At 38.9% G+C, this 13,548-nt stretch overlaps 1 protein-coding gene across 2 annotated transcripts in view; it reads left to right on the top strand.

The window, feature by feature from the left end:
* myo10 (myosin X) overlaps window positions 1–13,548 on the top strand; it is a 408,709-nt gene that overhangs the window by 234,504 nt on the left and 160,657 nt on the right. For both annotated transcript variants that reach the window (XM_039754892.1, XM_039754893.1), the window contains exon 4: window positions 4,274–4,461. In XM_039754892.1, the coding sequence (XP_039610826.1) occupies window positions 4,274–4,461 (188 nt within the window). The remainder of the gene's footprint in view (window positions 1–4,273; window positions 4,462–13,548) is intronic.

The raw sequence follows: 13,548 nt of genomic DNA, 5'->3' as shown, positions 1-13,548 counted from the left end.
CAACTCACGCCAGAAATCCATCTTTCTCATCTAGCGCACACCCAACTTGAGGGGCATATGCACCAACAACATTCATTATCACACCCCCCATTTCCAGCTTCATAATCATTACTCTGTCTGACATTCTTTTCACTTCCAAAACACTCTTGTTATACTGTTCCTTCATAATAACTCGTACCCCATTTCTCCTCCTATCCACACCATGATAGAACAATTTGAAACCACCTCCGATCCACTTGGCCTTACACCCTTTCCATTTAGTCTTTTGCACACACAATATAGCAACATTCCTTCTCTCCATCATATCTGCTAACTCTCTCCCCTTGCCAGTCATACTGCCAACATTCAAAGTTCCTACCCTCAGTTCCACTGTCTTTACCTTCCTCCTCTCCTCCTCCCCCCTCTTCTTCTCTTTCTTTGGACAACAGTAGCCCAATTTCCGCCAGCACCCTGTTGGCTAATAGTACTGGTGCTGGTCGTTGTTAACCCGGGGCTCGACCGATCCAATATGGAAATTTGTATTGTTGTCTGCATATTGCTTTTGGCAAAATGTTACGCCGGATGCCCTTCCTGACTTAACCCTCCCCATTTATCCGGGCTTGGGACCAGCACGAAAAAACACACTGGTTTGTGCATCCCCTGTTGCTGGGTTAAATGTATAACCTTACTAATAGAGCAAAATAATAGGCAAAAGCCCAAGTGCTTCTCCAAAAGAGGTTGATTAAATTCATTTAAATTGATTTAAATTCATAAGTTTACTGATTCCTCCAAAGATTTCTCACCAACAGGCCTCAGGTGGTTAGAACTGGAGATCGTACATCAGCCACACTGGTTCTAAACACAGGCACACCACAGGGCTGTGTGCTCATCCCAGCACTCTTCACGTTATTTACGCACGATTGGTCTGCCATCCATGCCACAAATATGGTTGTGAAGTTTGCGGATGATACGACCGTGGTGGGTCTCATATCACACAATGATGTGACTCACTACAGAGAGGAGATACAACACCTGGGGCCTCATGTATAAATGGTGCATACGCACAGAAATGTTGCGTAAGAACGTTTCCACGTTCAAATCATGATGTATAAATCCTAAACTTGCCGTAAAGCCACACACATTTCCACGGTACCTCATACTCTGTCGTACGCAAGTTCTGTGCTCGGTTTTGCAGACTAGCGGCACCCAGCGTCAAAGCAGTGCTACTGTTCCTATGTGGTTAATCTTTCTTTTTCAGATCCACATTCCTGACACAGCTTTAGAAATACGCTGAAACTAACCGCATATTGTTGATTAGTGTAATGCATCTGCTTGTATTTAACCTGTAACAATATAATGGTCCGGGGAATAGCCATAGTATTCCGAATACCATAACTGTTTTAGTGTTGTGACTGTCACTGCAACTTCTTTTTCTTCTTTCGGCTGCTCACATTAAGGGTTGCCAAAGCGCATCATCTTTTTCCATGTCACTCTTACTGCACCACTCGGAGTATTTATATCACTGTATTTGAGTGGGGAATCATAGCAGCAGCTGATTGGAAAGAGAATTATCGGGATACAGCATCAAGCACATGCTGCCTCAGCCACTGCAAAACGTTTTGGAGACTTTCCTGTATGGACCTCGCGGTTAAGAAACAGTTTCATCCCAAGAACTTTAAACACAGTCAATCGGTCCATCAAGTGCTCCTTGTAGAACTGTTTGTACTTATAAGTACAATCACCTCACTGTAAACTTGCACTACAGTTATAATGTTGCACAACCTGCACCACTTTATAAAGCACGTACAGTGATCCCTCACTATGTCACGCTTCGACTTTCGCGGCTTCCCTCTATCGCGATTTTTTTCTCATACACTTTTACATCACTATGCATGCGCTTTCTGAGAACTTTTATCTAAGCCCTACGATGGCTCCTAAACGTGCTGCTTTTTCTAAGCCTTCTGACAATAAAACTAAGCACCGGAGGAAGATGCTTACTATCCAGGAGAAGGTGAAACTCTTGGATATGATTAAAGATGGAAATACCCTACAAAAGCCTCCTCACGCATATGAAAAGACAGTGCCAGCAACTGCCTATAAAGATGTTCTTCAGCCTCGCACCCAGACACCCACTGCCTAGTACTTCTTCACTGAAGACAATAACGCACCTGCTGAAGATACTGCACCACCTCTGAAGGCTCTCCTACTGAGGTCGTACCTTCATAGGTTAGTGGTTGTGTGCAATTAAATGTACAGTACAATAATCTACTATAAAAAAGCATTCGGGATTGTCCTTCCGTCCCGTGAGTGCAAAGCGTAACGGTATTCCGCTTAATACAGACTTGCTACTTGCAGCTTGAGGTATGAAGTGACGCGATGTGAGCAGAGTTCTGGTGCTGTCATCGTTCCCTTGCTTTTGTGCGTAATGCGCTGGAAAAATAGACAAAATTATGTCTCTGGAAATAATTAATGTTGATGGAGTACAAATGCCTCACCGCGTAGTAAATATCAGGGGAGGTGGTGCTTGCTTATTCTCATCTATAGCTTATTTAGTGCATGAAACTCCGTCTTTAGCGGTACAGAATCGGGCTGACATTGTACGACTTTAGACAGGCACTTGAGGGAATAAAAAAAAAACTTAGGTTTTCAGGAGATGTTATGAATGGGCATTTTGATGTTCTCATTCTCTACACTTACATGCCTGATGTACACATGGAGCGCACAAAAATTGAGGATAAAAGTCGGTCGCCTTAAAAGGTGAGTGCACCTAGTAATATGATATTTGTAACATCTAATATGTCTTATTTTCTCTTATTTTGTCTAATATATTGCGTAATACGAGTGTAATGGTGACTAAAGGGTGTTATTTCATGTCTAGAGGGCTCTAATAATGTTAAAAAACGTATTTAGAAGGTCGTAAACAGGTTTTCTATACTCTAACTGCAAAAATATTTGATTTATAAATAAAGAATCCTACTTCGCAAAAATTCATTTATCACGGTAGAGTCTGGAATGGATTAACCGTGATAAACGAGGGTTCACTGTATTTACATATGATGACAATATCATTTTTAAGATGAAATGCAGCAAAATATGTTAATTATATTATATACAGGTAAAACTTTAACTTCCTTTAAATAATCTGTATTGCTAATAATTAAACATGTGAGGACACGGTGCCGCAGCGCTAGCTAGTTCATGGATTGATCCTACCTCGTGCTGTATCTATTATTGCTGGGCTGGCGCGACACTGGAAGGATAGATGGATAGAATGATTAAATATGTACAGTGCATCTGGAAAGTATTCACAGCGCATCACTTTTTCCACATTTTGTTATGTTACAGCCCTATTCCAAAATGGATTCCATACATTCTTTCCTCAGAATTCTACACACAACACCCCATAATTACGTGAAAAAAGTTTACTTGAGATTTTTGCAAATTTATTAAAAATGAAAAAATTGAGAAAGCACATGTACGTAAGTATTCACAGCCTTTGCCATGAAGCTCAAAATTGAGCTCAGATGCATCTTGTTTCCTCTGATCATCCTTGAGATGTTTCTGCAACTTAATTGGAGTCCACCTGTGGTAAATTCAGTTGATTGGACATGATTTGGAAAGGCACACACTTGTCTGTATAAGGTCCCACAGTTGACAGTTCATGTCAGAGCACAAACCAAGCATGAAATCAAAGGAATTGTCTGTAGACCTCTGAGACAGGATTGTCTCGAGGCACATATCTGGAGAAGGTAAGAAAAATTTCTGTTGCTTTGAAGGTCCCATATAGCACAGCGGCTATCAATACTTTCAGGTGGTCTTAACCTCTGTCCTGAACTTGCACTCTCCCACAATGCTGATGAAGATGAGAGAGTGAAGGATATGTTCACTTTCTGCATTATTGCTTTCCCTTTCAGTGTTCGATGCATCATCTCATGTGTAGATTTGCTTTGATTTTTTTTTTTTTTTTAATTGTAACTCTACCTATATTTGAACTTCCAAGATGAGAGGCATGAGATTAAGATTTGAAAAAACATTGCTACAAAGCAATCCGGCCTGACACATGCATTTGTGCCATTGAAACTTTATTTCAAATACCAAATGTTAATTCCCACTCTATTGTATTTAATTGTCTCAAGCTGGTAGCATTGAAAACATGTTCCTGTTGTATGATGATCCTGTAGTTAAATGATTTTACATGGATTAAATGCAGCTGCAGTGTATTTATTCAACAACGTCAATTTAAATTATTGCTTTGCTAATGCCACTTTTTATTTTTCTCCTTCTCTCTTTCCAGACCTATATAGGCTCAATTTTGGCCTCTGTCAATCCATACAAGTCAATTCCTGGCCTGTATGACAGTCACACAGTGGAATTATATAATAAACATAACCTTGGAGAACTTGCCCCACACATCTTCGCCATTGCAAATGAATGTTATCGATGTCTCTGGAAGCGTCTTGAAAACCAGTGTGTTCTCATCAGGTAAAGCTGTGCTGCTTATAACTAATGGAGTTATACCTACATTTTTATTACAGTTGTTTCATATACTTACAGCTTAATAAATAAAAAAAAAAAGTTTGTGATAAATTGGTATAGGTGAGTTATGTGTTTTTGCTTTGCGCCCTCCCCCACTACCACTTATCATCAATGGAGGAGTAGCGAACGCTTTAGATTCATCAAAAATTTTGATCTCTGGTTTTCATTGGATCTCGACGTTTTGGGATCCCCTAATACCTAAAACATTGATATCTCATTGATGGGTTTGTGTCTCTGTGTGTTTGCGTTTGCGTGCGTGTGTACCACAGTTTCTTGAGCAATGTCTAGAGCCAAACTCGAAAACATGTAAGATAAAGAGGCACTTTAGAGGAACCCACAATTATTGAAATTCTGTAATTCGTCTTGTCAGTTACTATCATATTGGCCTATTTTATGATCAAAAAAATCGGTCTCAGAGCAGTAATAATTACTGAAATGTTATAGAATGGTTCAGGTGTCTTGGTTCCTAGATTGGAAAGCCTAATTGGACTCGCATCCACATTTTTTTCCCCCTCTTTCTTTCATTGTCTTAAAGCAGTAGAAGCAGGCACTAAAAGCAGTCAAGTGTCTTAATTCATTTTTTAGTTTTCTTCCCTGTGCTTTTAAACCATATGAATTTTGTACTTGTTCTGGGAAGTAGTCTTTGATTTTGCCATCTGTATTTTACTAGATACTGTTGTTTTGGGCTCTGTTTTATGTATTTGTAGATGTGTGTGTATGAGTAAATGTTTCCATTCCTGTTGTTGTATATTTTTTATTTAGCAGAGTATATTATGTAAAGTGTGAGTGATTAGAAAGTACAAGGCCCTTATGTAATAGGTTTCAAAATTCAAATTGGCTCAGAGAAGTTTAATACTATAGTTATTCCCAAGAATGGATGATAGTGTCACAAAATAATGCTTTATGGTTCATTACATTAGTACAGGAAAAGTGCAGAGTGGTAAGAAATCTAAGTAGTCCCAAAGTAGTTTGTAATTGTGTTTTCAAGAGGTACCTGAGTATCAGTAGAAGTGGAGCCATTTGGATAGTCATAGTAAGCTTACATTTACAACGTGCAAGTGACATCTTAAAAGCACCATTCAGATTTCACAGGTATGGTGAATGGTAGGACAATCCAAGCAATCAAAACCGAAAGCAGAATGGTCTTCTTAATTAGATATAAGGAAACACCAAAAATTAGATTTTTTTAGGAGCAAACATGGAGGACCAGTGTTGATGAAACAAGGAAACAACAACAATATCTGCATTCTGGACAAGCTAGATAGGTCTTTTAGAAGGTGATGTTAGGTCTGCTGGAAAAGAGTTGAAGAAGTTAAGCTGAGACAAGAGCCTGAACAAAACGTTGAATGGCACCCATGGAAAGTTTTGAACTATGCATTCCACACTCTTCAACATAGGACAAATAGTTGGTGCAATGAGAGAGGCCTTTTTCAAAATCTTGAAGCCTACAGGAGGGGCACCTGTGTACAGTGTTGAAAAGAGATGAGATGTGTGGCAACAGGAAAGTAGAGAACAAGGATTTACAGGTTTTGTAGAAATGTTGAGAAGAATGAAGACCCAGTCAGTGGCAAGTCAAAGAATACCCGTCAGTCCATCTGTTTCCACGTTCATTTCGAGATGTATAAAAACCATACTTGGAGTAAAGCCATGCACATTTTCACGGCAGCATCACACCTTAATTACACACTTTTCTGCTCGGTTTTGCATGCTGGCAGCACCCAGCTTCAGAGCAGTGCTACTGTTCCTGTGTGGTCTGTCTTTTTTTTTCAGATTTGCATCCTTGATGCAGGCTTTATTAAATGCAACAAAATTAATTAAGTATCATTTAACTGTAACAATATAATGGTTCACGGAATGGCCAAATTATTCCAAATACCATAGCTACTTTAACGTGTTAGAAGACATCGCAAGTGGAAGAAATAGAAATGAGCACATATTTCTAGATGATGATGAATGGCTAAGTCGATTTTGATTTCCAAGAGCTATCTTCTTGGAGCTCTGTGCTGAACTGGCAATAGCTTTACGAAGGCAGACTTTGAGGAATTGTGCTGTACCTGCTTGAGCTGCTGGGCAAAACCATCTGGAAGAGGCTAAAGAAACAAAAAAAGTGAATGTTTTAGGTGATGCAGGGAGACAAAAGTCCTTTAACCTCCTTGGTGTTAACCCCAAGCACGACTTAGGCTAGGAATTCTATGTAATTACGGGTAAACTCAAGTCAGTCTCTGGGAAACATGTAATGATAGGCTTTATAAAATTAAGCCTGAATAACTCAGAACAGTATTCTGCTGTCATCTAGTGGATAAAAATAGTGCTTTCTACCACTTTTTGGTAGTGATATTCATGAGTGGGGTGGATCCTTCAGTGAAAACCAAATGAGAAACATAAAGCCGTAAAGGCAGTTTTGGAACAAACTGAAACGAAACCATTTCTTGAAGCAAGTTATAGTGATTATGATGTGAATTGGTCATGTTGACATATAAAGTGAAACCGATGAATGATATTGCACTGTAATACTAAACTGCCGTGATATACTTGGTTAATTCAGTCATTGAAGCTTTACCTTGGTGCAATGGTAACTTTGTGATGATGGCAAAATAGTTGAGATCAAGTTCAAAAATAAGCAAACCATTAACCCCCTAAGCACTATTCACAATGTGGAGATTATCAATGTTCATGTCGGACGAAATTTGAAAGTCACTAAGACCAGAGCTCTGGTAGCCCGCAATAATGTAAATTGTGCATTGACCATGCGGATCAGGGACTAAAATTCTACCCTCTCATGTACAAACAACAGAAAAAAAAATATAAGAACAATGTGCAAAGAATATAACCCACACATTCAGAAAATAGTACAAGTCCTTATATTCTACTCAGTTTAAAGAAGATAAGACACAATCCAATGAATGTTTTGTTCCATTACAGATACACAGTTAGCTACTGTTAGTGCAATAGAATTGGATAAACCTCTGACATTCTCAGAATTACTAGACTCTATAAACTCACTTCAAAGAAGGAAAGCACCGGACTGGATACCTTCCCATTTACCTTAGCAGATCAGTTTAAATACCAAAGGGTGAATATCACAAGTAAATATAAAGCTGTTTGTCAACAAACATTTTCTGTCTGAATGGGGAAATTTAAACAGGATGTGAATTTAATCTCACACTATTAGCAGGTAAAAATAACACAGTCAAGATGAACATCCTTCCCAAGCTTCTTTTTCAATTTCAAAGCATCTCCATATACATTAACAAGTCTTTTTTAATGAATTTAGATTCAATCATAACCTAATTTATTTGGAATTCGAAACATCCATGCATCCAAAGGGCAACTCTAGAACAACCTAAAGCTGAAGGGGGCATGGCAGTGCCTAACTTTAACTTTTTTTAGTGGTCGGAAAATATATAGGCCATAAAGACCTGGGGCCTCATGTATAAACGGTGCATATGCACAAAAATATTGCGTACGAACGTTTCCCCGCTCAAATCGCGATGTATAAAACTTAAACTTGGCGTAAAGCCACACACATTTTCACGGTAGCTCCAACCCTGGCGTACGCAAGTTCTCCACTTGGTTTTACAAACTGGCGGCACCCAGCATCAAAGCAGTGCTACTGTTCCAATGTTAGATTCACATCCCTGACGTGGCTTTATAAATACACTGAAATTAACCGCATATTGTTTATTAGTTTAATGCATCTGATTGTAATTAACCTGTAACGATATAATGGTCCATGGAATGGCCAAACTATTCCAAATACCATAGCTGTTTTAGCGTTGTTACTCTCACTGCACCTTCTTCTTCTTCTTCTTTCAGCTGCCCCCGTTAGGGGTTGCCACAGCGGATCATCTTTATCCATATTACTCTCACTGCACCACTCGGAGTATTTATATCACTGTATCTGAGTGGGGAGTCACTGCTCTACAGCAGCTGACTGGAAAGAGAATTATCGGTATACAGCATCTAGCACACGCTGCATTTAACCATACTGTCTATTGAACTGCTCTCATACAGCAAACGCTTCAGATCCTTTCCTTGTGGTTCAGAAATCGTTTCATCCCAAGAACTATAAACACACTCAATCAGTCAATCAAGGGCTCCTTGTAGAACTGTTTGTACCTATAAGTAACTGTAAACTTGCAACACAGTTATAATATTGCACAACCTGAGCCACTTTATAAAGCGCGTACTGTATTTACATATGATGACAAGATGAAATGCAGCAAAATATGTTTATGTTATACAGATAAAACTTTAACTTCATTTAAATAATCTATATTGTTAATAATTAAACATGAGGACGCGGTGCCACAGCGCTAGCGAGGAGCTGGCGCTCCATTCACAGATTGTTCTGCCTTGCGCTGTATTTCTTGCTGGGACTGGTGCGAAACTAGAAGGATAGATGGATAGAATAATTAAACATGTACTACGAAGATATTTCAATGATCCTTAAATGTTTTGAAGAATCTGCGTTCTAAGCTTACAGATGACGTAACGTCTATTACAGAGCTGATTGTGTGGCGATTGGGTGTGTGGCGATTGGGTATTTAGAGAAAGAAAAGCAAGGACAGGAATCGAAGATCTCGCACAGCGCAGCAAGCATCTTACATGAGGCATGAACAATAATTGCGCCACCGTGTTCCCATCTAACTCCTATCATCATGAAAATGATATCAAGTATACATCTCAGTATTTTAATTATTCAGAGAGCTGTAATATCATGAATGTAATGGATTCTGTGTCCTGTCGGAGGAAGTGAATGCCCGGAAGAACGTACTGATTCAGATACATAGAGCACATAGAAGATCAAATACAAAACCAGGCATTTAACATGCTATTTTATTTACAATGGGATTTGAGAAACTAGTAAATTAAACGATTTAAAGATGAAGTTTATGATGTTCTAATTTAATTACAAAATAAACTACGTGATTAAAGTGGAAATTTCATGTTTTTTTCCCCACTATGTGCAAATTTTTTTTCTCTGTACCTTAAGCTTTCATTTGACACCTTTTCATGCCGACTTTGATATCTGACAACTTTTTTTTTATTTCGGGCACTGTGCAACTTTGTGAACTTGAGCTTTTGAGTTTCTCCGACACTCTATGTCACTTGATCAACTTCCTTTTGTTGTTTATACCACTGTTTAAACTAGCTTATAGTATGTTTTTCCTTTCCTCCACTTGGTATTCGCTGAAATTCTTCTATTTACCCTTGTGCTTTTGCCATTGCCTTTTTACAGAACGTTGAGCTTAAGGGCTATTTATGTTGATTTGCATATTCAAAGAAGCGTAATTCTGGGAGGAGTTGGAGTGAAGCAGCAGGCACGTACACATGCGTTACTTTTCACACTGACCGGGATTTATGTAGCAGAAGAACGTGGAAGTTGGCGTTAGCACAGATTTAGGCATCTGGATTTTTTTGTGTGTAAGCACATTTCCGCTTTTGTCTGTACGCCATGTTATACTGTGAATTCTACACATGGCGTTATGGATGAGGCCCCTGGGCACCAACACAGATCGACTGTATACACAAGCCTGGTCTACAATAGAATTAAAATATTGCAGTACAGTAATCCCTCCTCGATCGCGGGGGTTGCGTTCCAGACCCCCCCGCGATAGGTGAAAATCCGCGAAGTAGAAACCATATGTTTGTGTGGTTATTTTTATATATTTTAAGCCCTTATAAACTCTCCCACCCTGTTAACATTATTAGAGCCCTCTAGACATGAAATAACACCCTTTAGTCAAACGTTTAAACTGTGCTCCATGACAAGACAGAGATGACAGTTCTTTCTCACAATTAAAAGAAAGCAAACATATCTTATCTTCAAAGGAGCACCGTCATAAAGGAGCGTCAGGAGCAGAGAATGTCAGAGAGCTGCAAAGAAAAGCAAACAATCAAAAAATCAATACATGCTTTTAAGTATACAGAAGCACCGCGATAAAGCGGCATTTTGTAGAGGAGCGTCCGTGTCCTCTGTGCAAACAGCCCCTCTGCTCACACCCCCTCCGTCAGGCAGAGAGAGCGAGAAAGATAGAGAGAAGCAAACAAGCACAGCGCGGGAAGCATATCTTATAGCATTGAGGAGTTTTAGTTAATATGCAATACATGCTCTGATTGGGTAACTTCTAAGTTATCCGCCAATAGCGTCCCTTGTATGAAATCAACTGGGCAATCAAACTGAGGAAGCATGTAACCTAAATTAAAAGACCCATTGTCCGTGAAAGCGAACCAGAAAAATCTGTGATATATGTTTAGATGTGCTTACATTTAAAATCCGCGATAGAGTGAAACCGCGAAAGTCAAAGCGCGATATAGCGAGGGATTACTGTACTTCCTTATATTCCATGTGTTGTGCCCCCAGTAAATACAAATTACTGTCAATGCACTAATAATCCAGTTGCCCATCATTCACTCAGAATATGTTACCAATGTGGGAATCATTTTAAGCCAGAGGAGCTTTTATCTTTTGCACCTCTACATGACAACCACCTTTTTCTACTCTCTTTAAAAAACACAGTATTCAATGTTTGGAAAATGTCTGGGATTAAAACACTTGAGATTTGTACTTAGATAACGTCTTTGTATCCTATGAACAATTAAGCTTCAAATGTAACTTCTCATCAACACAATTTTTTCACTACTTTCAAGTTAGAAACGTAGAAACAATTTTTCTCCCACCTATTTCTATTTCAGAAGAAATATTGAGCAGTCTTGAAGACTCGAATAGCATCTTTACAATTTGTAGAAATATTTTAAAATCCTTTCCTTTCAAAGATCCCAAGATATGGTGGGGAAAAGACCTTTCACTTAATATTTCAGAAAAGTAGTGGAAGGCAGTCTTGCACTGAATAAACTCCAGCTCCATATGCACAAAGTATTCATTCATTCAACTTAAAACGTGTTATCAAGCACATTTTATCATGTTTTAAATTGTCCAAAATGTATCCAGGGTAAGATTTAACCTGTGAATGTTGCAATCTAGCTCAAGCGTCATTGGGCCACATGTTTTGGGCCTGCACCAAATTAACATCATTCTGAACAAAAATCTTTGACAACCTATCAGACAGCTTTGGTGTCACAGTCACTCCTAATCCTTTAACATCTGTGTTTGGTGTATTCACAGATATTCTTAAAGTGAAGAACGAAAAAAAAATTGTAAAAAAAAAAAGAAAAAATGTGCAAAGAAATATGCCTTTCCTGACTGCAACATCTGGTATTTTTTGGAGACCGTCTCCAAAAATATAACACAAAGGGTGTTCTAAATCTGCATCATTACAGCAGTGGACACAATACATACCTATTCTACTATGTTTATATTGCCATTTTGATATTTAGGTGTTAATAACGATAATAACATTTTTTAATGATTTTTTTTCTTGATAAACGTAACGCTAAGAACTCTACAAGGATGAAAGTATATGGAAATGAGTGGGGAAACTGATATAAAGAAAGAAGTGCGAAACTAATAAAGAGATGATTATAATCAGTAAATTCTGATAAGGATTAAGAGGGTAAGGAGGAAGAGTATGGGGATTGGGGATTACAATAAGAAGCAGGCTAAAATGAAAGTTATTTGCACAGAATGAAATTCAAATAAAAAAAAATTATCAGGAATAACAAGTATCTGGTAGGCAGTGAGCGAAAAACCAGTACCATCTCTTCGTTTAGAGGCCTGAAAAACAGGAGGATAGCTGCTGGAAAGGTTTAAAAGTTAGATGAGATGCCCCTGGTTTCAGAATTAAAAAATAAAGAAAAAATAAGAAACATAAACTGGTTAAATCTGCTTCACTGAAAAAAGAAATAAGAAGCATAAACTAATTAAATCTGCTTTACTGAAAGAAGACTGGCAGTTTCACAGTGCACCAGATGACAAAATCAATGGAGGAAGCAGAATAGAAAACAAGATAAAAGAATTAGAATTGTGTCTGCAAGAAAGGTGGATTCAGTATCATGCATTAGGAAATGACTGAACTGAGATTATTATTGAAATATTTGTTGGAAAAATAAACATCTCAATAAGAAGCACCACACCACTAAACAATGTTATTTATACTCAACTACCAAACATAGTAGTGAAACATGGTCGTTTATCTGTGATGTTATGAAATGGTTATTCTTCCAAACTCTTTGGCAATCCTCTTAGGACATCATGGACTCCATCAAATATCAAGAGATTTTAGATGAACTGGTTTCCTTTGTCATATTACTAAGAATGGATATAATAGTTGGATATCTAGCAGGACAGCGATCCAAAGCATACCTTCATAGTTGGATATCTAGCAGGACAGCGATCCAAAGCATACCTAGAAACATTCCTGTTAGAATTTGAGTATTAGTTCAAGGGCCCTGTGCTGGGCTGGCGCCCCAACCGGGGTTTCTTTCCTGCCTTGTGCCCTATGTTGGCTGGGATTGGCTCCAGCAGACCCCGTGACCCTGTAGTTAAGATATAGCGGGTTGGATGATGGATGGATGGATAGTTCAAGGTAATTACTAATAAAGACATAAGCAAAAAAGGCAATGAAAAAACATTACCAAATACACCAATAATTCTGTTGTATTTGCAGGAAAAAACAGATTAGCTCTTAGTTGGTCTGGAATAAAGGTTATATACAGTGTAATAAGTGGAGACCAGAGACGCGGAAAGGTTTGGGGCAGCCACCCGTTTATTACGGTTTCCCGGCTGCAAAAGTCTTTGAGGCATTGTAATAGTTGTTTACACAACAGAGTCCAAAACAGAACTGCCTGCCTAAGCCAAGGCAGTGAGCTTTATAGCACAGAGGGCGGAAATGATGTCGTCCTCTGGGCCGGAACTGGAAGTGACATCATCCTTGGGGCCGGAACCGGAAGTGACCTCATTCTTGGGGCCGGAACCGGAAGTGATGTGTCCTTCCTGGAAATGGCGGCTCCTGGTGGGATTTCCGGGTAAGACCTGCAGAGAACTCAGAAAGAGCGCAGTGCACCCCCCCCTGGGCAGATGTATAAACAGTATTTCCTAAGCCCTTCAGCTGCTTCCCATGCACACGTAGT

This window comes from Polypterus senegalus, chromosome 5 (genome assembly GCF_016835505.1).
Source record: "Polypterus senegalus isolate Bchr_013 chromosome 5, ASM1683550v1, whole genome shotgun sequence".
Taxonomy (NCBI): Eukaryota; Metazoa; Chordata; class Cladistia; order Polypteriformes; family Polypteridae; genus Polypterus; species Polypterus senegalus.
This window is presented reverse-complemented; position numbering and strand designations above follow the sequence as displayed.